The following is a 26,397-nucleotide window of genomic DNA, read 5'->3' as shown; positions in this document are numbered from 1 at the left end:
CCATAAGACTTAGTTCAGCTCCCTAAGTAATGTCTATTTCTAAATAATTTGTTCTCCACCCATCTCCAGATTCATGGACTTTCGTTAATGTTGGATATGGTTGTACTGTATTCTATTCAGCACAGATCAACAAACCATGCCTATAGACCAAACCTGGCCTCCTATATGTTTTTGCAAATAAAGTTTTATTGGAACACAGCCATACCCACCTATTTGCATAGTATCTCTGACTGTTTCACTGTACATCATCAGAGTTGAATAGTTGCTATAGCAATTGTATGGATGGCAAAGTAAGAAATATTGCTATCTAGCTATCTACAGAAAAAAAAAGTACAACTATCATCTGCTATACATCATTTAAAAAACTTGCTGGTGTTCCCTTCTTGCCCTTTAGTTTACAAAAGGACTTTGAAATGACTTTAATAAAAAGATTTCAGTATGTAAATGTAACAGCCATGGTAGAACTATATCCTTATAGGAATCTTAAGGATATAAACCAAAGGTTTATAACAGTTTTTGTTCTAAAATGTGATGTAACATTGGTGTATGACTCTTTTTTCCAACCACCTAATGTATGTATTAGCTACTTTGGTTAAGTTTTCAATTTCAATTTAATTTTCAAGTGTCTTGATTGCTTGTCACTTGTGCTTGAGGAGTAGATTTAATGGCAGGCTTTAGCATTGTATTGTCAGTGAACACCCCCACCCCCACCACCACACACACACCACACCTAGGACATTGCTAATTCTAGTTTTAAAATAACCTTGATCTGATGTTTTCTTGACAGCGCTACAGAGTGATTTGGGGTACTTTACAAATATTAGCTAATTTATTCCACCTTTTAACTCTTGAGATAGGTAATAATAAAAAAGTTGGCCTATGTACTTCTGTGGGAATATAAAATATGTAGGGATGAACTTGACAAATTACATCTAAGATTTATAGAAAAAAAACTTGAGATCTTATTGGAAGAGATCTTAAAAGACACAGATAAATAGCAAGATACACATTTTTTTTTATGAGAGCAGCATACAGTACCATAAGGATATCTCTGATTCATCCACACCAACAAAACACCAGTAGTGTCTCTGCCGTTATTGTTTTCATAAATAAACTTTACGTACTGATTTTCAAATGCATATGAGAGAGCAGTACAGGAGAAGAATCTGTGGCATTCATTGCTAAAGAAGATGAACAAGAGAGAAGTATTACATTTACCTCATATCAAAAGCTGTTATAAATTTATAGTTGTTAATACGGTGTTAACTTGGTGCAGGAGAGAGCAGAAGATTCACGAAACAAAATAGCAGAGAGGATTGCATACATACAGAAGAATTTGATTGTGCTTATATCTAGCATTACAGATCAGTGAAATAAAGGATAAACTGCTTAATAAATGGTCTGATTACCATTTGCTAACATAGGAAAAATAAAAAAAAATTGGATTCCTAATATTCATCACCCCCCAAAACCAATCCTTGTGGATTTAAAGACTTATACATGAAAGACGAAAGCCTTTCAAAACTTTATAAGGATGATATGGGGAAATATGACCTAAGAAAGGTAAAGATTCCATAAATAGTTGATAGAAAGTCAAAATTTTAAACTTATGTTAATTCAAATTACCTCAAAGCAAGTGAGAAGTGAAGCCAAAGAGAGAAAAAAGTATTTATAACACAGGTAACTGACAAGAAAGGGTTAAACACCTTTATATAATTAACTTACAGTAAGCAAATGATAAATGCATAGGAGAGAAGAGGGTAAAGGTTGAGAAAAAGTACTTCTCAGAAAGGAAACGAGTGGCTGATAAAATTGAAAAGGTGCTAAGCCTACTTATCAGGAAAATGCAAATTAAAAGCATGGAGCACTATTATTTCTCACCTGCATCAAATTTTAGTGAGATGTTTGAACCAGAACCGTTTTTGCACTGAGTGTAAGTTGGTTTAATAACCTCAGAAAATAGTGGCCTCTACTTTCTTGTGAGCCTCCCCCATGCATGTCTAGAGAAACCCACTTGTGACCCATGCAACATGTACATGCATGTTCCTAGCAAACATGCAAATGTATACTTATATATATGTCAGTAGAATTCCAAGCTTAAAAAGTGAATGGTTAAAGAATGAAACATTGTCTTTATGAAGTTTAAAAGCATTTAAAATTTAATGATTCCATTTTTACTAAGATAAGCATATATGTTAAGAAAATAAAAGCCAGTGACCTAGGAAATAGTAATGAGTCTCTCAGTTACAAATAAGGAAAGGGAAGAATATTGAATAAAACTTTAGGTACACCAGTGTGAACTCATGACTTTTGGTAAACAGAGAGAGAAAGAGAAATACATATAGATACAATCAGGTGCACTGATTAGTATGTTTATGTGGGTTCCCTAGCTCTGACATCTGAAAGGGCGTAAGAGTAACAACACAATGTCCATATCTAGAATTCCTTGGAGAAGTGGTGGATTCCAGGGCTGTGGCAGGGAAAGGAAAGATGAGTCTGGAAACTTGTGGTGTCAAAACACAAAGGAACAGGTTAAAAAGGATTGGTGCATATCAGAGGGTCATGAGGCCAACCTGATGGTGCTTCCGATAGACAAAACTAGAAGAATTTGAGCAACAAAGTAAGTGCTATGTTTTATGGACTTATATTCCATACTAATGTAAGTCAGTAAATAAATGTGGAAGAAGGGAGAGCTCTTACCAAAAAATTCCAATTAATAAATATAGAAGGAGTGAGAGGGAATACAAAATCTCTATCAGGTAAAGACTACAGTAGTAATTGTTGCAGATCATATCCACTTATGGATGCTGAAATCAGTGTATTAATGTAGCCTTAAAGTATCTTTTCCCAAGATATTTATCTAAGGAAAAATATATCCCTACACTATATTTGATTACCTTAACCAAGTGATTAGGGTTAACATTGCCAGTAGTAAGAGATATGGACATCATATTTCCCCTGAGATGATATACTGGGGAGGGCATAGAATCCCTTCTGTGATAATTCTGACAAAAAGTACATACCTGTGCTCTAGTCAAGAGAAAACATCAACAATCCCACCCAAGAGACATTTTACAAAATGTAATTTCTATAATTCTAAAATTATTCCAAAATAAAAATGGGCTGGGGTTGTTGCTCAGTGGTAGAGCACTTGCCTGGCATGAGTAAGGCCCTGAGTTCAAATCTTAGCACCACATATAAATAAATTTTAAAAAGGTACATCAACAACTAAAAATACAAAAAATAAAAATAAAAAAATTTCTTTTTTTTACAGAGTTAAAAACATAAGCCCAATGATAGTATATGCCATTGCATTATTGGGTTTTAGAATAGAAAGATTTTCCACACTCACATTTATTCTATTGTTTCACATGTTTCTTACCTATCATTCTGTGTTTTAAAATGGTGTATTTTGCGGGGGGGGGGGGGGAGTGATATTGGCCAAATTATACTGTTATAGCATGTGCATGTACAAATATGTCACAACAAATCCCATCATTGCGTACAACAATAATGCACCAATAAAAAAGGGGGAAAATAAATAAATAGGTGTATTTTTCCTAGGATATTAAATGAAATAAAGTTGAGACAAAATGTCAGAGCAGATATTTCCATATACTAAATTTTGTGTCCAATTAAAAAAAATTTAAAAAAGGAGAAATTTAAAAAAATGTTTTCTACTATTGTCAAGGAAGTTTTAAAAATTCTTACATTAAAATATAATAAAGTGTTTCTAAGGTATTGCCCTAAACTTCAGGCATGTTTTGTTTCTCAGTTGTTTTTCTTCTGCATGTATCCCTTGCAATTGTTTTGTTTCTTGAAGGAACATGCAGGAAAGCTGCCAATGGAAATCAGGTCCCCATATAACATGCTTTTTATTTATTAACTTTTGTTTTGTATTTTACTATTTAAAAAAAAAAATTCCATGGCTGGGGATGTACCTTAGTAGTAGAACACTTGCCTAGCATGCACAAGGCCCTGGATTTCATCTCCAGCATCAACGAAAAAAGAAAAAAAGAAATCATTCTAGATTATGCAGAATTGATCTTGATTGTACCTAATATGAATATATCTAATGCTTTTTGTGATAACGATTTCTGACCATCATGTAAACCTTAATAATAAATGAGTTTTTAATTTCCATTGGAATAAGTATTGGCATATGGATAAAGAAGTCATTTGGGAAATAATCCCTGAGAATTCAATATGTATTTTAAACTTTTAATTTGTGTGTGTGTTGGGGGGTGCATATGTGTGCACACATCAATCTGTTTATATGATTTTTGCTCCAAACCTCTAGGTTTTCTACTTTAGGTAAATAGGATTAATCTCATGACAAATGAGTGATCTCTGAACTGAACTCATTGGACATATATAAAAAATAAAAATCATTATTTTTGCAACTAGCACATTGAGCATTTTAGTAAATTTTTACAATCAGAAATTTCATCATGTCATCCATAGATTAAATTGTGCTGGGCACTGAGAATTTTCATAGGATCTAAAATGTACTACTTCTCCATTTTGTGAAGAAATGAAGACACAGAATCTTCTTGAAAATTGTCAAAGCTTTATAGGTCAAGTAGTCTCTACCCAGAGCAGTTAAAACAGTTTCTTTAAGATAGCATCATATTGTATCCTGAAACTTTTGATGGCAGTGGGGAAGAAAGGAGATATATACATCAAGAAACACAAACTACATCAGGTGTTTATACAGGGAAATTGAAAAAAAAAAAGAATTTCTTAATAAAAGTGGTTAAGTATTATAAAATAAGTCAGAAAGAGACTCTTAAGCATCCAAAAATAGTGGGTATAAAAATATCAGCTATTAACTCATCTAGGGTGAGATAAAGTAAATAATAAAAGAACCAAAGACAGAGAAAGGACTTCTTGGAAGCTGAAATTAGACTAATTCAAGGAAGCAATGGCTATTAGGGGAACACCCAGACCTTGGGCGATGAAACTTGCCAAAGGACAGAGCCTAAAGTGGCATACTATTGGCTGAGAATGTGGGATGGGAGCTGGAGCTGCTCAGAAGCAGTCCACTGTTGTTGAGGGTGTCCCACTGGTCCAAGCTGGTCCACTGAAGCAGCCTGCCATGTCCCAAGGGCCAACCAGAGCTGCTTGGAGGAAAGTCTCTTTCTCCTGGCAGGGTTAAGCTCTGTTGACAAGCCTAATGTTCCACTAGTTGGAAAAGGAGAGATTTACAGAGTCCTGGTCCAGTGTTACAAAGAAGGGGGAAACACAATGGATTTGGAGATATTTTAAAATGTCACTGGACCAGGAGGAATAATTTATTATTATAACTGTCAAATATGGTCTCATAAGGTGAGAACTTTTGATCACTACAATTTCATTCTCCCCTTGGTTCTTTATAATATTGTTTATATTCTCCATAAGTTTTGAGCAAACCATAATGAAATTGTTCACTATTTTGTTTTTTCTGAGAAGTACCCTTCTCACAGGTGCATAGTCTTGTAGCTACTGAAGTGGATAGGTTAAAACAGAAAGAAATAGGCCAGGCCTCAAAAAAAATGAATTCTGCCTGTGTGTGGTAAACACAACTAACCCCATTTTACATTTACAGATAAATAAATGATGGTTGGCAACTGGTTCCCCCAAATTTGCATTTCAATGGCCTAGTAATGTCCCATCACTTACTTCCTACTTCAGAGGGATGTTAGTGATAAGGAATAATTAATGATTTGTTAACAAGATCAGATCTTTGATTATAATGTACAATAGATGTACAAATTCTATATTTAACTTTTATTTGGCTTTTAATTGCTATGGATTTCTGGGTCTGCTACTAGGTACTTTATCAGAGTGGAGAAATGGTTCCTATAATCTCTTATCCTCAGTCCCAGTGGACATTACAATGTATTTTCTCCAAAATAGAAAAGGCAGTTCAGTACCATTACATGTTGTAAAATGTTGCAGTGCCATCCATTTTAGCAGTGTTGTCAGTTCACTGGGACAGCATTCGGGAGTTAAGAAAGAATAAAAATGGCAAGCTGAGGATTTATTAGTGTTTTTGTGTTGAATGCTTTACAGAGAGAATACTATTGGCAGGTGGAAAATTCTTTGGACTTTTAAGCACTGGAAAAGAGTTTCAAGCCAAGAGAAATAATGTATTAAGCTCAAGCTCATTTAAAATTCTACTTTGTTTGACTGACTGTCACATTACAGGGCAGTCTGCTCCAAATGTCTCCAGTGTGGGGTTCTGTGACCTCTCATTGCTTTGTGCAGCAGTTGGCTGTAGTGGAACAGGCCCCTCTGCTTCTGGGAAGAGTTCTGGGCAGAAGCACAAGTCCTAAAATATTGATGCAGCCAGTCCTAAAGTATAGCAATATTATATAGTTGTATGCAGTATGTCATTCAGTCTGTTTTCTTTGCCCAGAAATCATAATGCTGAACCTATAGGTTGTCAATCAAGTTAATTTTGGTAACTGTAGAGTTTGCTTTTGTGGGCACTAATATAGTGTATGTATATATAATTGTGCTTACTCAAAAATGTAAAATTTTTAAAATGCTCAACAAGACGGAAAAGTTAACCACCTTTCTTTAGTACCTTCTTTAAATCATATATCTAGTGACCTAAGTGCACACAGGTGGAAGCCCTGTGTGATTAGTCCCTTTGAATGTATATGATGCAGATGAATTGGTCTTAAGGACTATGAAGTATCAGCTATTAGTTTGTGCCATATGAATTTACAGTTTTGAAAGTCAAAGATGGTTAAGTATTGGCAGTTTTACACAGCTCAGCCAAATAGTGAAGTATCAGCTGTGCTAGGATTTGAAAATGTACCAAGTCATTAAAGCAAATTATATAAACTAGAGCCCAAATTAACTACAACTGGACAGGTGACAGACAAAATTATGTTAAGAGAAGTAAAAGCTCATGAGTGATTTATTTATGGCTCAGTCCATGCTATAGTAATTAGCATCAGTGAGGTATGATGTGGTATTGACTAAAATATGTTGGTCAACAGATAACAATCTCTGAACAATGTGTTAGGATTATATAAGTCCTTGCTGATTAATTCTTTCAGATTTGCTTATGAGTTTGCCTTCCCGACACCTCACATAATACTAGACTTTTTATTTCTGAACTCTGTTGCCTTCTGATTTTAAATATCAAGATGATTGCCAATGGTGGTATTGTATTTAGTGCCTAGGGTGGTAAATATTTGCTTTTATTTAAAACTTAATGAAAACCTTGCCAAAAATAATTGAAAGTATATCATACACTGTTAAGGTTTTGCATCTGTTTTTATGTGTGTTGGGGGGAGGGGGTTATTAGGGGTTGAACCCAGAGCTCTATCACTGAGTTGTATCCTTAGCCATTTTTATTTTGAGACAGGGTCTTTCTCAGTTACCCAGGCTAGCCTTGGACTTGGGATCCTCCTGCCTCAACCTCCCAACTTGCTGAGATTACAGATGTACACTGGCTATTTGGTACTTTTATATCCTGACATTTCTAAAGGTGGTATTTCATCAATATCTTTAAATACAATGAATGAAATTGTAATTAGTTTGATTATTTTTAATAATCTTTATTCTTGTGCAATGATGTTTTATTTTCATTTTTTAGTCAAGCTATATAAAGTGAGTATCCATTAATAAAGCAACGATCAGTTGACATTTGTTTTTCCATTTTTAGTGAAAATTGAATTTTAGGTTATTTTCTCAACAAAAAAAGACTAAGGACAGCAGGTGACTCCCAGTGCCACCTCACTGGTAAGAAGTAGTCATTTTATTCTGTTATCCAGACATGAAATTATTTAAAAATGTTGGTTGTGACCTAGTCTGACTCCAGCTAACGGTGTTCAACAATACATCTAAATTAAAATGTGTCATCCAGAGGAGTATTTACTGATTCACAGCTTTACATTTAAAGTGCAGTTAAATCAATGTTTATAAAGTTGATAAATTTGCAGAACAGTTTTATCTTGAATATAAAAATAATCAACTAGTTGTTAATGCAGTGTATTTTTGAAAAACAAAAAACCTCTGCCTTTAACATGGCTGTTGATTAAAATGTTTTGCCCTTAACTTTAATTGCCTCTAAATTCATTTTAAAGGTAGCCTGACTTGGGACAATGATGTTTTTTTTTTTTTTTTGTAGCCTTTTTATTTAAAAAATGCTGTATGATTTTACCCTGGATATTATCAGACTTTTACAACTTCTGCCAATGTGTAGAGATTTACAGTCATTTTGGCTTTCCACATGAAGAGATCAAGTAAGGAATATAGTTCATTCCTGAGAGAAAGAAAGAATCCAAGGAACTGCACTTTGTTCTCACTTAGAATTACTAATTGACTCTGTGTAAGTCTGTGTTCAAGTGCACCATCGTGCTGAGCAGACGTCCCTTTCAGATATTCTTTTCTTTAGCTTCTGTCTTCAGAATCTCCAGATAAACTACAGAACTTTTAAATAAAGTGAAGTTATTTTCAAGTACAAGAACATATATAGATAGTCTCACAGACGTGTCTGTGATTTAGTGTGTAAAAGGCAGAACTTTGCTGAAGACTAAAAGCTAAAATGAAGCCTAAAATCTAGGGAATATCTTATCCTCCAAAGAAACAATGGAGGTATTCTTCCATTGGATTAGTTCCCCTTTTTAATTATAATAATTATTAGAAAATGTGTTAGAACTAACTGCTTTTATTCTTTTATTTAGAGGTACAAGTGTTAGTGCCCTGAAGACTTACAGTTCACGAAATGCAGTCTGTTTTATTTTTAGTAGTAATGATAGCTAGTTGAAATTTTATTTAAATTTATTATGAAGTAAGCTATATATTACACAGTTATAGAAGTGCTAAAAATGTTTAAAATGTCATCTGATGAGGCAGTACCTCAACACATGGTGACTCAATCCAGAGCAATTTATGTATTTATATAAATATTGTAAGTGAAGTGAAAAGACAATAATAACTGCAGTGGATGGAAATAGAAACATCAAATTTGCTTTGATTCAAGGATTTAAAATGATGTGAGAGGGAAATCATATCAACCTCAACCTCACTTTTGAATTATGCTAAGGAATTACATTGTTATTTTAAAAATTGGTAAATAAAGGAAAGTAAGAATTTATACTGTTTTTTTTTAAATATATATGTACTGCATGATTGAGGAGAGGAAATTCTCCTTCACGATTGTAATCTAGCCAGTGAATGAAGGAGGGTTGATAGAGTATCACCACTTGTTCCCCCAGAGGATTAGGGGACCTGGGCAGGATCTCCTAATATCCTCATAATGGAGGCAGCAAGCATTACACACTTCTCATGGAAGTGCGTAGAGCATCTAAGAAAGTCAGCACTTCAGACCTGAATCTGTTCAACCAAGTTATATGAACTCCAGAGGTCAGAACACTTCAAATATTGTCATTGAAACACAAGCAGCAGAATCCAGATTTTAGGAAACTCAATGAGATAAAGAACTGCCTGGGCAAAGGGATGTGAACTGTAGGTTAGGAGACAGATTTGGATTCTAATTGGAAGAGTCAAATGTAAATAAGTGAAGGAAAGAAAGAAAAAGGAGTGAAAGAGACAGTCAAGAAAGGGACAGTCAGATAAAAATGGGGGCAGAAAGAACCAATGAAATGTTAAGGCTGACTGGTTATTTAACAATTTTTAGGAATTAATCATTTTTTAAAGATGGGATAATAAATGTTCCAATATTTTGGACATATATGCTGCAGTATTTTTAGGTAGGATTTGCTATAAAGTCATTCAGAGTGCTGGGGAAGTGGGTAAGGTAGAGATGAAGCAGGATGGGCCATGAGTGTAGTCAATGCAATGCTTATAAAGTGGCTTCAGTCAAAATGACTAAAGTTAGATAATGCATCCTGCAAGGTTTATCACACAGAACTCTTCTTTCTGCTTTTGTTTATGTTTGTAATTTTACATAATGAAAAAAAAAAGATGTCTAAAGATGGAACGTCCTGTCTGTCCCACAAAATAGTGAACTCAGGCCAGTGGACTGTATTCAGATTGTGTAGGTCTATGGTAGAGCCAAGAATCTGCTTTCATTAAGCTCATCAGAAGATTATACACATCAGCCAGGATTAGAAATCTCTGAGCCAGATCATTCTGAGGTCCCTGCTAATTCTGAATTGTCTTGATTCTGTATTTCTTTGAATGGCATAAATAAGAATTGGCACAGAAACTTGGAGTGACCAGCAAATCTTGAAGTGACCAACAAGTCTTGGTTTTAAAAAAAAAAAAAAACTTGGAGTGACCAGCAAGTCTTGGTTTAAAAAATAAATAAAATTTGACTAAGACCTCGAAGGACAGGTAAAGTATGAATGAGTAATGTGAATAGAATCCATTCATTCATCCCCAAAATTGTTTTTTTAGTGCTTCCTTAGTGCCAGACAATGTGTTCAGCGTTGGGGTATGAATGCCGTATACTATGCAGGCTGTGTATTACATTAAAGGGAATGCTGGGTTTTGATATGGGAACTTTGGCTTCTTCAACTGCTCTGGCACCTGCTCTTTAGTTTGGAGTAAGCCATGATAACCTTTCTGATCCTTGGTCTTCTGATCTGCAAGATGAAAAATTTGGACCATTCTAGCTTTTGACTTTTATAAAAATATGATGCATAAAGCTAGTTTGTTCTGTTCTTTAAGTATCTTCTTATTCCCTTTGGACTAGTATAACAAAAATACCTTAGACTGGATAATTTATAAACAACAGAAATTTATTGCTCACTGTTTTGTAGGCTGGGAAGTCCAAGAGCAAGTTCTAGCAGATTTGGTGTAGGATGAGGGCCAGTTTCTCGTCAGTGGCTCTGTTTGCTATATCCCCACATGGTGCAAAGGATGGAACGAGCTCCCTCAGGCCTCTTCTGCACGAATGCTCATCCCATTAGTGCCCATGACCTCATGACCCACCAAAAGCCTCACCTCTCAATACCCTGGCCTTGGAGGTTAGGTCTCACCATATAAATTTTAGAGGGACACAAATACTCAGATCATGACATCTACATATGTGGACAGTGTTGTATGTGGAACAAAATGATTTTTTAAACTATCAGTAACCATGAAATTTACTTGTTGCAGGGAAAGGGGTATGTTTCTCTTTTTCCTGCCTCTCTAATATAGTTCTATAAATGCATATTTTAGTTCATACAGTTATATTCTCTCCATAATCTGAAATAAGTCTGATGTTAAGCCCATTTACTGTCTTAGAATAGAATTGATCGTGCTCTCACATTTGATACACCCTCTACAGATTTCGAGAGAAAGAAAAATAGCATTGCTACCTCAATTTAACTAGGCCAGAGTTAATAGTGGGAAGGCTGGGACACCAGCTGTTATAATATTTGCCTGCCTCTTTCTGACTTATTTTCATGTTAGTGTATGTAGAGCAGTCCAATAAACAATTTCAGCCACCCATATAGGCTTTTCACTTTTCAGACATCTTACAATATTTCTGCACTTACCATATTGTTAATCCAGCAATTGTAAAGTGAGTTTTATCAGGAGGAAATAATATGATGCGTTTCATTTGCAGCATTACACATAAAAATCCTTTTGTAGATAGTACCTTAAGTGTGGTACAGAACAGAGACTGACTTGTAAGTCTATATTGTACATAATATGCACAGAACAGAGGAGTTAGGTTACTCCTATTCTAGCAATACGAACAGCATGATCTAGAATAAGTTAGTTAAGGTTTCTGAGAAGCACTTTTTCTCATCCTCAAAATTGAAACTAAGGGTTGGGGTTGTTGTAGCTCAGTGGTAGAACGCTTGCCTAGCAAGTACAAGGCACTGGGTTCGACTCTAAGCACCACATAAAAATAAATAAATAAAACAAAGGTATTGTTTCCAACTATGAATAAAAAAATATTTAAAAAAAATTGAAACTAATATTATATTCATCACAGGATGTTTTCAGAGTCAAATGAAATGTAACTTGTAAACAGCCAGCATAGTACCTGCCACCTACCAGAGAGTAGACAACTTCCTTTCTTCCCTCCTTCTTTCCTTCCATTTTCATTTTGTTAGATTTTCTTATTATTTGGTAAAAATACTCAATAGTATTTAAACTTAAGTATAAAATTAGGTTGAGCAATAAATATACCACTTATTGTAACTTCAAAATAATATTTGTATTTATTATGTTCACAGAATTGAAAACTTGGGACTTTATGGGTTAATCCTTCTATCAATTCAAGAAAAGGTCTTGTTCGTATCCCATTTATCTCTTAGGTGAAGAAACTAGTACTCGGTTTATAGTGCCCCAGATCAAAGTATTATCAAACTGTAGGATTAGAATTAGAATCCAGATCTTAGTTTATAGCCCTCTACAATTATCCATAGATTTGTAGCCATCAGCAAGAGAGAAGGGTCATTTTTGCTGTCTAACTAGAAAGGGGGCTAGGATTAAGGTGTAGAGTGGGGGGGGATACATCTAAATTGACTGGAGGACTTTAAGATAATACTCATAGAAATGTGTTCCCCTCTCTTATTGATACCTTCATGATGGCATTGTAAGACATGATTTGGTAATTTGTCATATTCCCTAAGTATGTTGAGATAGAAAAAAGAAGCAGTTGTTCTAAGAGATACTGGCCTAGACATGAAATCATATGATTATGTCAAATTAAATCCCTACATGTTGTAAAGCCCTAAAATAGTTTGACAACCTTTATTTTTCTTTATCACTCCTAGACAATTTAGGATATAGGCATTTTTTATATCTTCTATATGTAAGAAGTAAATATCCTAGTATGTTGTTTCAGTTATGCTTAACTGTCAATGACAGCAGATTAACAGAGAAATATATTTCTCATTTTGCCTTACAGTACTATTTCTTTCTTTATTGGAAATGAAGTCTGTGTTATAGTACTTTTTAATCTAAATTTGATTATATAAAATAATTATCTAATCAAAATTAAGGCATATAGAGCTATTTTGCAAATTTAATAAAAAGGAGCTACATTTGAAGGAAAAACATTTTAAATATATTAAAACCATACACTAGCCAGTAAGGTATGAGGCAGCTAATTGCTTCCTGTTCCTTTTGAAATTACTCAACCTGGAAAAAGATAGCACTTATTGATTTACTGTGTAGTAACCGTCCCATTGTCTCTTCTCTTACACCCTGCTCCACACACACACATACACCTACGTACACACCACACTTAGGTACACTGCAGTGGTGGAACTGTGTGTCTTGCCATTTCCTCTCATCAAATTTATGTAATAACAAAATCAGGATGGAATGTCTTCTTTCTTTGTAAAATGAAGTGACATAAAATTATGAAAACACAAAATGATTGGCAGTGTCATGTTAGGTTGAATGTATGACATGTTTATTTGTATTAAAGCTCAAAAGAAAAGCAAGTTTCCAAAGGAAAAACATTTTTTTTTCTGATAACATAGTATCAATCTATTTATCTGCATATGTAACATTTTATCTATTTTATAGATGTGCATATATGGTATTAGAAGCAATGTCGAAACAGTATATTTTGATAATTTGTGCAAGTTACTATGAAGATTATGCAAATCAATTTGTACTCTCTAGTGTTTTGATTTATTTTAGGAGTGATCCACTAAACTAGAAAATGGGAATTTTATTCATATAATATGTGTGGTTTACTTTTGTATAGATTTTTCTCCTACTATTTGTGATTTTTCTATAAGCATCTGATTTTTATTTCCAATAGACTTTGAAATGCTGATTTTAATTGTCCTATAGGAAAATCAGTAAAATTAGCAAAAGGTTCAGAAAGAAACAGATTTTATACAGCAAGCTGCTCTGAAAGGCAATTACATGTAAACATACAGATTTCAGAAGTATAGTCGTATATGCACATTTATTTTTTTGTCTTAAATAAATACAGATTATTAATTAAAATTCTTAATTGTAATCTTGGTTGCTTCTAAAGCTCAGTCATCATGTTGTTGTATCTTGTACTTTATCTTGGAAGGATCACAGCATCTTTATTTACAGAAAAGAGAGTATCTTGTGATTGAAATGACCTTTTTTGGGTCATATTCTATGTTATTAGTTTATCGATGTATATTCTTTTGTTAAAAAAATACATATAGCCCCAAATATTTCTTTGAAAATCTGTTTGTCCCCCATCTTGTTTAACATAGTGTCTATTCCTGTTTGGGATTTTTGTGGTGCTTCCTAGATGACTTTCTTTTAAACACCCTTGCCCCTTTGCTGTAGGAAGGCTACTGTTTACTGGAGAGTTCCCATTAACATAGCCACCACTCCTGGGTTAGATAATGGACTCAAAGGTTAAGAGCAGAGGATCTCAACAGCTCCAATCAGCAGGGCTTTTCCAGGGCTAATTACCTCTTTACTGCGCTGACTCTAATGTGACATGTTTATTGCCTTAACTAACAACTCATTAGCTTAGTTGATGTTTTTGTCAATATTAATTCGTTCATTTAAGCCAAGTCAAAGCTTAAACAAAGATGTCCAGACTGAGAAACGGGCAGCAGAGTGACTTTTGTTTGCTCATCTTTTTTTCCCCCTTGTTCAATTTCAATAAAATAAATGTGTAGAAAAGAAACATTTTAAAGTGCTCAAATTGAGAATGTTGGTGTTGTCCATTTCCCAGCATGTAGAACAATTTCAAATTTACTTCTCCTGTGCCTATTCTAGTCACCATATCACAGATGACTTACTATGTAAGCGTCTACTATGGTATACTGTTGCTGCTCTTTGACTACACATCTGTAATGGGTTAACATCCAGCAGTTCTTTATTCCAGTTAATGCTTTATTGTGGTTATTAGAAAAGGGATCAAGTAATTTTTCATGTGCTTTTAATCTTCACTCTACTATCTATAAAATTACTTTGAGATTTATCTTTTAATGATAGCTTTACTTACTTAATTAGCCTGTGTGGATTATTTAAAAGAAGAGGCAGTTATGAAATTATAACGAAGTATTTCATTTACTTTCAGGGTTTTTTTTTTTTTTTTTGGTCATACTTTTTGTTAACATCCATGGTGTTTCTTGGAGAAGGTCATTGTTTTGGTTTCATGTGCTTTTTAATAATAATTAACTTGTTAATGCTATAAAATAGTGAAATAGCTGAGTGTGTGCCTTAGACCGAGTAGTAAGTTGATTACTTTGGGCATGTACATCAGCATCTTCAGAGCCCTAAAATCCATTTGGCAAGGCCCCTCTCCCAATATGTTTAACGGTGTAGGGATGTCTAGGAAGGGTGCAAGTGTCTTCCTATCAAAATTAAATCTGAGTGATCAAAATTAAATCTGAGTGACATGTCAGTGCTAAGGGGATTCTGTCCCCAGAAAGGCCAGCCTGTGCTTTGAAGTGAGGCTAGAGACTCACTCTGATGCCTTGTTTCTGGGAGGTGATCAGATCCACAAGACTATAGAAGCTGTACACAGGACATGATATGCCATTTTTAGTGAGAAATGCATGTCACATAAGCCAGAGATTCTCCTATCTATCTATCTCATCCATCATTTTCTACCTACAGAAGTTTACATGGACATCAAATTATTATCAGCAGTCACAAGAAATCACTGTCACAGGAAAGAAAATAATTTAATCTATAGAATTGTATACATTCTTTTCTAAAAACACAGACTGCATTTAACTTCCTTGCTTTCTTAGTGACTGTTCTTTCTTGAATTGGCTTCAATCTAGTTTTTCTGTCTCTTTACTGAAACCTTTCCAATAGGCCTACCAGTGACTTGTATAGTGCCAAATCCAATTAGCAATTCTGAACCCTCATCTCAGTCTCTTGGTAGCATATGGTAATTTTGGCTAGACTAAAACTTGCAATTTCACTTGGTTTCTATGATATCGTCATCTCCTGCAGTTCTCATGACTCAACAGCCACTTGTGCTCAGTTCTTGCTATTTCTCTTTCCAACCTGTAAATGTTCTTTTGTACCTACATTGATTGTCTAGGTGTGCACCTCCAGTTCCATGGCCCCAATGACATCGGCACATGGATAATTTCCAAATGTTTAATTCTGTCCTGGTGTCGACACCTATCTCCAGGCTCTCATACCTAATAACTTAGCTGACTTCCAGCCTTTGGTGTGTGGTATGTACATCAAGTTTGAAATATTCCGAACTAAGCTGAATTGCTGTCCTCCACTTAAACCAAAAAGCTTCCTTTTCTCTGCTATTACTCATTTTAGTAAATGTCACTGCCATTCATCTAGTTGTTGGTGCCAGAATTCTTGGAATCATACTCCTTCTCTTTCTGTCATGATATATCTCATCCCTAAAGAAATCCTGCTTGTTCTATCCTTTTAAAAGTTTGGGGTTTTTTTGTTTTTGTTTTTGTTTTAATCCAGAATTGTCACAATTCTACTACTCCATCACTACTCTGATGGCCTGAGCCCTCATTATTCCCTGAATGAGCCAGGCCTCCCTGATTCACTCTTGCCCCCAGCACTGTCTATACACAGCCCTCAGCTCCTTTCTATATCTAAAGCAGACTGGGCCACCCTCTTCATGTGACCCTCCCATAAGTTCTTCATAGCACTCAAATAAAACCCCACATTCAGAAGGCCCCACACAATCCATTTGGTGGCTACTTCTGTGACCTCATGTCGTACTCCTCTCCCCCTTATTCACTGCCAGGCAGCCTGGACTTTTTGCTGTCCTGTAGATGTCCCAGGCAGTCTCCCTCCTCAGGACCTTTTGTGCTTCTCCCACAAGTGTCCACGTGCCTCTCTAATTCCATTCACAGAGCTGTTACTCAGTAAGTCCTCCGTGAATAAAAGATTCATTCAGCGAACAGGTGCTGCAGCTGGAATGGAAGCCCTGGTGTTTGCCTCTGTCTCTTCCTCTTCCCCTCCTTCTCACCCACCCGCCCCTCTGTCTCTCTTATTCATGCCATTCACCAATCCTTCACCTTCTGGGAAGAGGTATAGAAGTATTTGGATTATTCACTGTTTAGTAGATTATAGATTTTTTAACACCTCTTTGACCTGTTAAACATCTACTTGTATAATTCTGCTTCTTAGTTGCTGACCCCCAGACTATGAAACAATCAGCACTTTTTATCTTCCTTAGGCAGAAAAAGGTTGTATGCATAAGCAATATCCTTTGTTTATTTATAGGAAGGTCAGACTATCTCATATTTTAGTCTGCCATCCAAAATGCATTATATCAAAAGAAAAATGACAATAAATTTCCTTGTGTTATACAACTTAGTTTGGAATTCAAGAGAACAGGAACAAAATGTGTTCAGAATCAAGGAGAATTTGGATTTTGTACTTTCCTGATTATAGGACAGGAAACAGCTAATTACTTTGAGTTAAGACTATTTTGATTAAGCTAATACTAGACTAATGGGTTTTTGAAATATCTTTGATAAATTAATTCCCTAATTTAACAAAGTTCCTTTATGTTTTTATTAAAAGAAATGCTGACTCATTGTTTATGCTATATAGGAAGTAAAAAGTTTCAAAAGTTTTTAATAATTGCATTGATTCAAAGCACCTACTTATAGAAATGTTTTTTAATTATTCCATATTCTTTATAATGTGCACTACATTGGAATTATTTTTAATCAAATCAAGTACCTGTATAAAGCAAAGGAATAGAATTCTAGATGGCACTCTGCCATCCTTGTTCTTTGATGGACATTAGCAAGTGGGAAAAGGCTTCATTCACTTGGTTACAATTTGAAATAAGTGGCCAATCATTATTAATTCATTTTGCACTCATTGTAATGGCATAAATCATCATAAATTCATTTGGTTTAAAGTGCATATAATATGTTCTCCCATAGGAATGTCCTTGTAATTGAGCTATTAATTAAAGTATTTTTTTTAATATGACCTTTTTGCCCTTCTCTACTATTTAGAGCTAAGAATGGTTAGGGGCCCTTTCTTCATTCATGATTTTTTTCTAAGTATGAGGAATGAGATTGTTATAACTAGGCCTGTTGACTGGCATAGGAGTGACCAAAGCCCAAGAAAATGGTTGTGTAAGTATATTTTCTACTAGCAGTATAGCAGTATTTCAGTAATAGTTATGGATGATCTCTGAGTGCTCTTTGAAAAACTCCCTGAAATACTATGGTTTTTAATAATTTCAGTAAGAAAATTTCCTTGATAAACATGGTTTGACTCTGGCTTCTGTTTTAATTTCTAATTCTTAAAACTCCTTTGGACTGATGATTTTCCATTAGCATTGATTGCCATAAAATCCAAGTTTCCTTGCCTCTGGCAAGGAGCTGCTCTGAAATCAAGGCCTCCTTCCCCTGTTATGCAGTTCTTCCTTGTTTTCCTCCTTCCTAGCCTCTTTAGTTACCCAGTGCTAGCTGTCTTCTTCTGTCAGGGTTACAGGTTGCTAAAAAACAATGACAACTGATTCTAGAATCTGCATATAGGGTAACCACAGGATTCTTATGCAGGCTTCCAGGAAAGCTTAAGTGGGAAAACTTAGGCAAAAATATAATATTAAGGAAATAAAAATTATGAAAAGAAAAGCTAGAAAAAAGTCACCAATTTTATAACTTTAAAAATTTTATTTTCTTATTTGGTGCTATTATGCACAAACAGAAACTGGGGGAAAATACTAAGCCATGTTCATGTTTCAGGATCTAAGAAATTAATTGTGAGAAAACAAAGATGTGTGGCAGTTCTGATGTTCTGATAGTGTATGTAAGTGGCAGATGACTGTGCAGGTGTGGATGTGTGTGTGTGTGTGTGTGTGTGTGTGTGTGTGTGTGTGTGTTTGAAGTCTGTGTTGTGTGTGTCTACTGCTGTGTATCCAGCATGCTGTGGAGAGCCGAATGCACTATTGTCAGGTTCAATCCTTGTTCTTGCACTAGGAATGCAAGGAGGAAAGGTGAAATAGCAACATAAAGCATGCTTACTATTCAACAAAAATACTGAAAATGATCCACGATGCTTGCAGAAATATATAACTATAGTTATTTATGGTTAATAAAGTGTTCTTATATGGTAGATATTCAATACATGTGTATGTTAATAAGTTGAGTCTGTGCTTTGTGATAAGGATAATTAAATGTCCCAGAATACAAATTCATTAAGTAATCCTAAATAATAACATTAGAGCACAAATGCACATGTGTATGTTATATTAGGGTTTATAAGCTGATCTTTTAAAAGGACTAGCCATCATGGCTAGCCAGATATGACAGAAATTTTAAGCATTGGCATTTTTTATTGGTCAGTTCATGATTGGACATTCATCTTGCCAAACCAGCAAGTTAGCCATACTGTCATGCTGCCGGCTTTTTAACCACAACTTATATAGGCTTCATTTTGCTATCTTTGTCTCAATTCTTTTCTCATTTTTAGCTTTTTGCTTTTAGAGCAAAATGTAAATATTTTCTTTGCTCCTCTGTAGCACTTAAAAAAAAAAACACTGAGATTAAAGTCGATACCCTTTTAAAAAATGAAAAAAGTGAGATAAAATGCTTGAGATAAAATAAAATATGAGCTATTGTTATTACTCTTGACTGCATGACAACAGAATTAGTTTCTCAACAGCCAGAGGGTCTAAGTTAATTGTGATTTATCCAATGCTGTGTTTTAGTGCTTCTGCTTTTTAAAGGACTTTGTTTTGTTTTGGTTTTTCTCTATTCTATGAGAATAGATCATAGATCTATTTTGCATTTGGCTAGACCGAGGTAGTAGCTCACTATGACGCTGCCACAGTATCTGTACTGCTCACCTATCTCATGGGTAGGAAGGACAATAAGTTGATAACTTAGCCTTGAATATGGCCCCAGATTGACCTGAATAATGCTGAAACACACCCTTTAATAAGTTGAATTAGGAGCCCCTTGGCATTTGAAGTCAAGATCCAGTGACCAACCAGTAAGTAATAGGACTTACTAGCTATGACTCTTAGAATGAGATAAGATACTTTTTTTCCCCCCAGAAAAGTAAATTTATTATGAAGAGCAGTGATTCATAGGTGGATATTATGGACCAGTAAAATTTCCAAAAATAAAATTTGAGGGTATTTAGTAGTATTTCTCTTTTTATTTTGCTTGATACGAACATTAGAAAATATCATGTACATAATTTATTCAAAAACGCTTTTATTCACCAAAAGATTAATAACATAAGCTCACCAAAAAAAGGATTAAGAAAGACTATAATCTCAGAATAAGCACTCCTTTAAATTGAATAAATACACTTTTATGAAAAATATTTTCCACATTGTTTGCATCTTTCCCATGTCTGCATGGAACCATGGAAACTTTGCCATAGGCCAGAACGGGTTTTAGGAGACTCTTGGGAATTTCTAATCTGTGGATAATTTTTCTCACTGTGCTAGGCACATACAATATAAAGGAATTTTCAGTATTTGCCAAAACTTAGGGAATATAGAGCTGTGTATTAAATCTTAGGCTAAACAGAAAAGCATGTTTTTAAAGTTTCACTTTCCCAGGGAACTTAACTATTTAACAGAGTGAAAAGGTAAATAAATAAAATTAGCATTAAACAATAGAATAAATATCAAAGATAGTATATTATTGTTTGTTTAAAGTTTGGACTTTAGTTGCTATCTTAAAGTGATGGGGCTAGGATTGTAGCATTTAGCATGTGCAAGGCCCTGGGTTCAACCCCTAGCAAACAAACAAACAAACAAACACACATATATACACAGAGAGAGAGAGAGAGAGAGAGAGCAAAGCAAAAAGCAGAGGTTTTATTCTAATATAAACAGAGAAGATGTGGCAGAAATTCAGAAACTGCCAGCACTTATACATGATTCTGCCCTTCCACATGAACAAAATCTCTGTTTTGTTAAAAATGACAAAAAATATATTCACTAATGAACTATAATGAACTACTAATGAACTCTTTCCTTGAAACTAAGGAAATATTCTATAATTATGACCCATGAAGAGTAATCAGACTTCAAAGCAAAAAATACTTAACTATTACATGTCTTTTATTCCTTCACCATTCTTCTTCTTCCTGCCTATGAAATGGTACTGGGCTGGATGAAGAATTAGTCATTTTGTGCCCATAATGCAACTAAGTTAGAACCAAGACAATAAAGGGGCCCTGGTATGATTGTCTTTAGCTGTTGAACCAATGAAAAAAACCTCTTTGTGTGAGAAAAGATAAAAATCTATAATTGATTTAATCTGTTTTGGGGAGATACTGGTAACTGAAGCAAAAATTAATTCAGAAGGAGGAACAGACAGATGTGAGATAGGTTGTAGAGGATGCAGTTCCGAATCTGTGGTTGAGTGAGTACCATGAATTCAGCATGACTCCATGATGCATGAGCATTCAGAGATGCATTCTGGTCATTACACATGGTCTGGGCCACAGAAGCTGGACTCCTTATTTGGGCTATAGCTAACCATTTGCATCCTGTGGTTCTCAGCTGTCTCTTCTAAAACATAGAAACACACCAGATCTTTCTACAGTCCTTTTAATTCAGAAATTCTGTTAGTAATTAATTAATAATCTCATTTGGCCATGGATGAGATCAGAATTGAAAAGGAGCTAGGTCGTTCCAATCACAACAACTTAAGTGTTGTTCTATGATGAAAATCATCTCTTTGCTTAACATTTTCCAATGGTTTCCTGTTATTGCTACAATAAACAAACTCCTTAGCATGGCTCTAAGAACTTTTTGCCTTATATCTACTGCTGTACTTAATCCCGCTTACCGTTTACTTCCAATCCCCATATGCAGTTTTCAGCCATGTTGAACTATGTGTAGTCTTTTGATCTTGCCACATTCTCTCCCATTTCCTATTTTTCCACATGCTATTCCCTCTGCCTAGAATATTTCTGTTCTGATCTCCCCTGTATTTGGCTAATTCCTGATAGTTCTTCAAGTTTGGGCATGGAGGTCACCTCTCCTAGAAGCCTTTTTTGTACCCCTAAAGATGGAGTTAAATGCTTCTGTTCAGGTCTGTGTTAATAATTTATGCTTATAAACATTATAAGATTGTTCATAATATATTCAAACTGTTAACTCACCTATCTCTTGAATGAGAATTAATTTCTTTAAGGAAAGAAACTTAGTCTTATTCCTTTAAGTTTCTCAAGCACTTAGTATAGTATGATAATATCCAATAAATAACTATTAGGTGATAGATGGATGGGTTGGGACTAAATTGTGGAAAGTCTTGAATGAATGTCAGGCCAGTCACTTGAATGTTTTGATGCTGTCATTGGAGATCCTTTTAGGAAGAGCTTAATCATGATGGTAGATGGTAACATCATTCTCTACCTTGCTTATTATTCAAGGAGATGCTATGGAACAGTGGAGAATTTACATAAAATAAGTAAATATGTACTTTTGCACAAAATTAGAATCCATCTTATACAATTTAACATAGACAACTTCTGGGAATCAGGTGATTCTCAGTGATAGAGCATGTGCTTAGCAAGAGTGAAGACATGAGTTTAATCCCCAATACAAATCACACATGCGTGTGCACACACACACACACACACACAAAAAAAAAAAAAAAAAAAAAAACCTTTACTGGGTGGCAAAGGTTTAAAAAAATTTAAATTTTTTAAATCATAAGATTCTGTCATGAGACTTTTTCTATCAAGAGATAGGATACTATGTATTAGGATAGGGTACTATCATTATCTTTATTTTACATCACTTTGATCTTGATCTGTATTTGCAGAGATGCAATTATAAGCTAGAAAACCCTAAATGAGAGAGTACAAAGTAAGGTGAGAAAAGAATATCTATCCCTTCTTGTTTTCATACAACAATATTTTAAGGAGTAGTTCCATAGCATCAGCAGAAAGAATATCTGATGAAGTGTGAAATCAGGCATTCTCAGTTGTTTCTTCAGAATATCGTTGTTATTGCTGCAGCCATAGTCATAAGCATGCTGCGAATTAATATGGCTAACAAAGCAAAGGGTCTAACTCAAAAATCCTTTGTAACTTCTTAATTTATATAACAGTAAGATATCAGAGACAAATGTGGGATTTTATCACTTGTATGTTTTCATAATTCTAAAAGAGCTTGTTAGAAAAAGGCATACTTTTTTAGATGCAAAATGTGTATGAAGTTGACCATTTTTCTCTCTTCTCCTTTAATGCCCTCCACATGTTCTATAAGAGCTGTAAAAACTGCCCTGCCAAAGTGGTCGGGATCTTTGCTTTATGTTATCTGGAGACTATAATTTGAACTTTGGAAGGAGAGATGCTGTAGGAGAATTTTGCTTATGAGATCATTGAGAGGAATAGAAAATGATTTAAGGAAGGGCAGCAGCGCTCCAGAGACCCTGTATTTCCTGCTGTGCTGGGATCCTCACCACCCGTCGTGGGTCAGACTGTATAGGGGAGCAGCAAGGCAACCTGGTGGGCCACTGCAGGGCCAGGGGTCTTCTGGAGGACACTTGCTGAATTCCTGTTTTCTGTCATTTCATTGGAGGGCCAGTGATCACATCTCCTAGGCCGTCCTTCCTATTCCTTAGAACAGTGATGAAAAATACCAAGAATTCAGCCACTTACTGTTTATTTTGGCTCTCAGGGAAAAAAATGTCAGAGTGGTGAGGAAGCTGCCTCCAGAGTTCCTATCACAGAGGCCCTTAGAAGCCAGCAAGGTCCCTAGCATTGCCAGAATGTTCCTACCTGTAATGAATACTGAGATGGTAGAGTGCAGTGAAGGAAAATGATGATTGAAAGGCTATAAAACATTGTACTCAGGAAACCTTCCTTCCCCTTTGCCATATTACTTACTAAGAATACTCCTCCAGGGAGCCCTAGTGCTTAGATTGGAAGCCATTGCTGCTGGTGCTTCAGGATGTCTGCAGAGAACAGCACTCGGGGTTTCTCTGTAGCTCTTACAACTTCCTAGAAATAAACAGGAAAGTGGTACATTTCTTGACATTTTGTAATATTCTGGCACTGGAGCTGGGAGCCACATTAGGAATGTACATTGTAGGACAGGCAGATCTGTTTTCTGTTTTAGGCCCACAGTGAATGCAAAACACAGCGTTTTGGGGTTTAGAGATACCGAGTTACGTGAAATACAGGTCCTAGTCTTATGGAGGTGACAGGCTTACTGAGGAAAAGGGAAATGCACAGAAATGCTCATGTTTTAAAATATCAAAAGGTGAGGCGCATACAAGAGCAGGCAGAAAAGTGAGAACAGTGGTCATTTTTTTAAAAAGGTGTTCATTAATTCTTTTTATCCAAAAGCAAAACAGGAGACTTTCATATGACATTAACGTGGTTAAAAATGAGCATAGAATTTATAGAGACACATATGAAGTATGAATTTGGGGATATTTCCTAAAGAGACATTTTATATGTACCCGAGTTTTTAACCCAAGGTCGTGGCCTCCTTGAAATTTTTTGCAGAATTTGGTGGATGTGTATTTATGTATGTAGTTTCCTGGGAAAATGGCTGATGGCTTCAGTATATTCTTCAAGGGTTCTATGAGAAGAAATTCAAAACCTCCAATTGACACAATGTCTCTGTAGATTCTTGGCCTTACAGTACCCTTCCCTTCCCTTCATCTCTACTTCACCCTTCTCACTTACCTGTTGACTCTAAGGTAAATGTTATTAAATGCTATTATTTGTTTGGCAAATTAAAGTTTATATGCCATGTTCTTATTTTGGAAGACATACAAGTTCAAGGTGTTATTGATAATGAGTGCTGCCTGCCGTATTTTGAGCACTCACCAGGTGCGGGGCACTCCATGGCCATCAGTTCACTTCATACTCAGAATCTTCATGACAGCTCCCCTGTGTTATCAGCATTTTGTAGAAAAGGAAACTGTGGCTCTGTGAGTAGCCTCCTAAGCCAGGCCCTACAGGGATCCTCCATTCATGTACCTGGCTATCTCCATCTTCAGTTGGAAGCCCCTGCTCCCCTTCTTCACTATGCTATATTGTTCCCTGATTTATGAAGTTTTCTCTCTTTCCCTCAAAATACAAACAAAAAGAGCGCTTCTAAATTACAGTTTGTTTTTCATAATTCCTAGTGTTTTTTTTTTCTTTTTTGAATATCAACTGTCAGCCTAATCTTCAACATAAAATATACAATTAAAATCTAGGACTGGGTGCAGTGACGCATGCCTGTATCCCAGTGGCCTGGGAGGCTGAGGCAGGAGAATCATGAGTTCAAAGTTAGCTTCAGCAATTCAGAGATGCCCTAAGCAACTCAGTGAGACCCTGTCTCTAAATAAAATGAAAAAAAGAAGGGGGGCTAAGGATGTGGCTCAGTGGTTAAGCACCCCTGGGTTTAATCCCTGGTACCTCTCCCCCAAATGTAGGTCATTTCATCAGATTTAGAACAGTTTTGCGATTGTGCTGTTTTAAAATTTATCTAGTAAACTTATATGAAGAACTTACCCTTTGCTAATATCATCGTCATGTATTGGTACTCAGCAAGAGAAAGTGGAGGAACACTTTCCGGGGAGGGAAGCATTTTGAGCTTCATGCCCTACCTTCTCCGTCCCTGTCCCCTCATTGCCTATAATGAGAGGAGAGGTGTTATCCATGGGAAGCAGTTTACAAATGAACTGCAGTAGATACAACAGGAAGTTAAGAAACATCATATTATCTTATTTGAAACCATCTCCATTTTGTAGAATGCTGAGTAGGAAGAAACACTGTTTGGAATTTAAGATCACTCACAATATTTAGAAGTTATATGTGCATATTTACATATAATTATTATGTCATTAAATACTTTAATATTTTGTATAAAATATTGTAGTCTTAATTTTTCTCTTGATAGTATATGAATGAACAAGCTCTAAGCTCAAAATCTTTTATAATTTTATTGTTTACAACTGTTTTGGTAAAAAAAAAAATGGTTTATATTTTGAAAGTATGCTTCAAAGAAAACATCCCAAAAGTGTAATTACTTTACAGCACTGCATTTTATTTTGTGATTTTAGGTAAGGCTCTGACATTTCTTCTGCTTCAGCCACCGAGCCCCAAACTTCCTCCACACAGCACTATCCGTCGAACAGCCATTGACCTGATTGGGCGAGGATTCACAGTGTGGGAGCCTTACATGGATGTATCTGCTGTTCTGATGGGGCTTCTGGAACTCTGTGCTGATGCAGAGAAACAACTTGCCAAGTATGTGCTGAATTCCAGTGAATTTAATTTGTTGTTATTTGGGGGGATTTTTTGTGGAGGTCATTAATTATCCTTCATAAATTATATGTGTTTCATAGACATTATCTGAATATAAGCAATTTTGGGTATTGGTAAAGAAAAAGAAGCACGTTTCTGTAATTTTAATACAACTGAGATTCAGCCCTGAGTCAGTGACTGATTAAACTTTGTTTATTTTACCTAGAGACATTCCGAGCTAACAACAGCATAAACACATTGTTTATAAGATCTGAAATGCATTACTCAGATATAGCCAAACAGTTTGAAGAATTAGTCCTCCACACTTGTGTTAACTTTAAAATCAGC

General features: G+C 35.3%; 1 protein-coding gene across 2 annotated transcripts in view; it reads left to right on the top strand.

Moving 5' to 3' along the window:
* Wdr7 (WD repeat domain 7) overlaps window positions 1-26,397 on the top strand; it is a 323,602-nt gene that overhangs the window by 197,548 nt on the left and 99,657 nt on the right. For both annotated transcript variants that reach the window (XM_076836770.2, XM_076836771.2), the window contains one exon: window positions 25,866-26,052. In XM_076836770.2, coding sequence (XP_076692885.1) covers window positions 25,866-26,052 — 187 coding nt within the window. The remainder of the gene's footprint in view (window positions 1-25,865; window positions 26,053-26,397) is intronic.

The sequence above is a fragment of the Callospermophilus lateralis genome, chromosome 17, assembly GCF_048772815.1.
Source record: "Callospermophilus lateralis isolate mCalLat2 chromosome 17, mCalLat2.hap1, whole genome shotgun sequence".
Lineage (NCBI taxonomy): Eukaryota > Metazoa > Chordata > Mammalia > Rodentia > Sciuridae > Callospermophilus > Callospermophilus lateralis.
The sequence above is the reverse complement of the archived record's forward strand: the minus strand, read 5'-3'. Positions and strand labels throughout refer to the sequence as shown.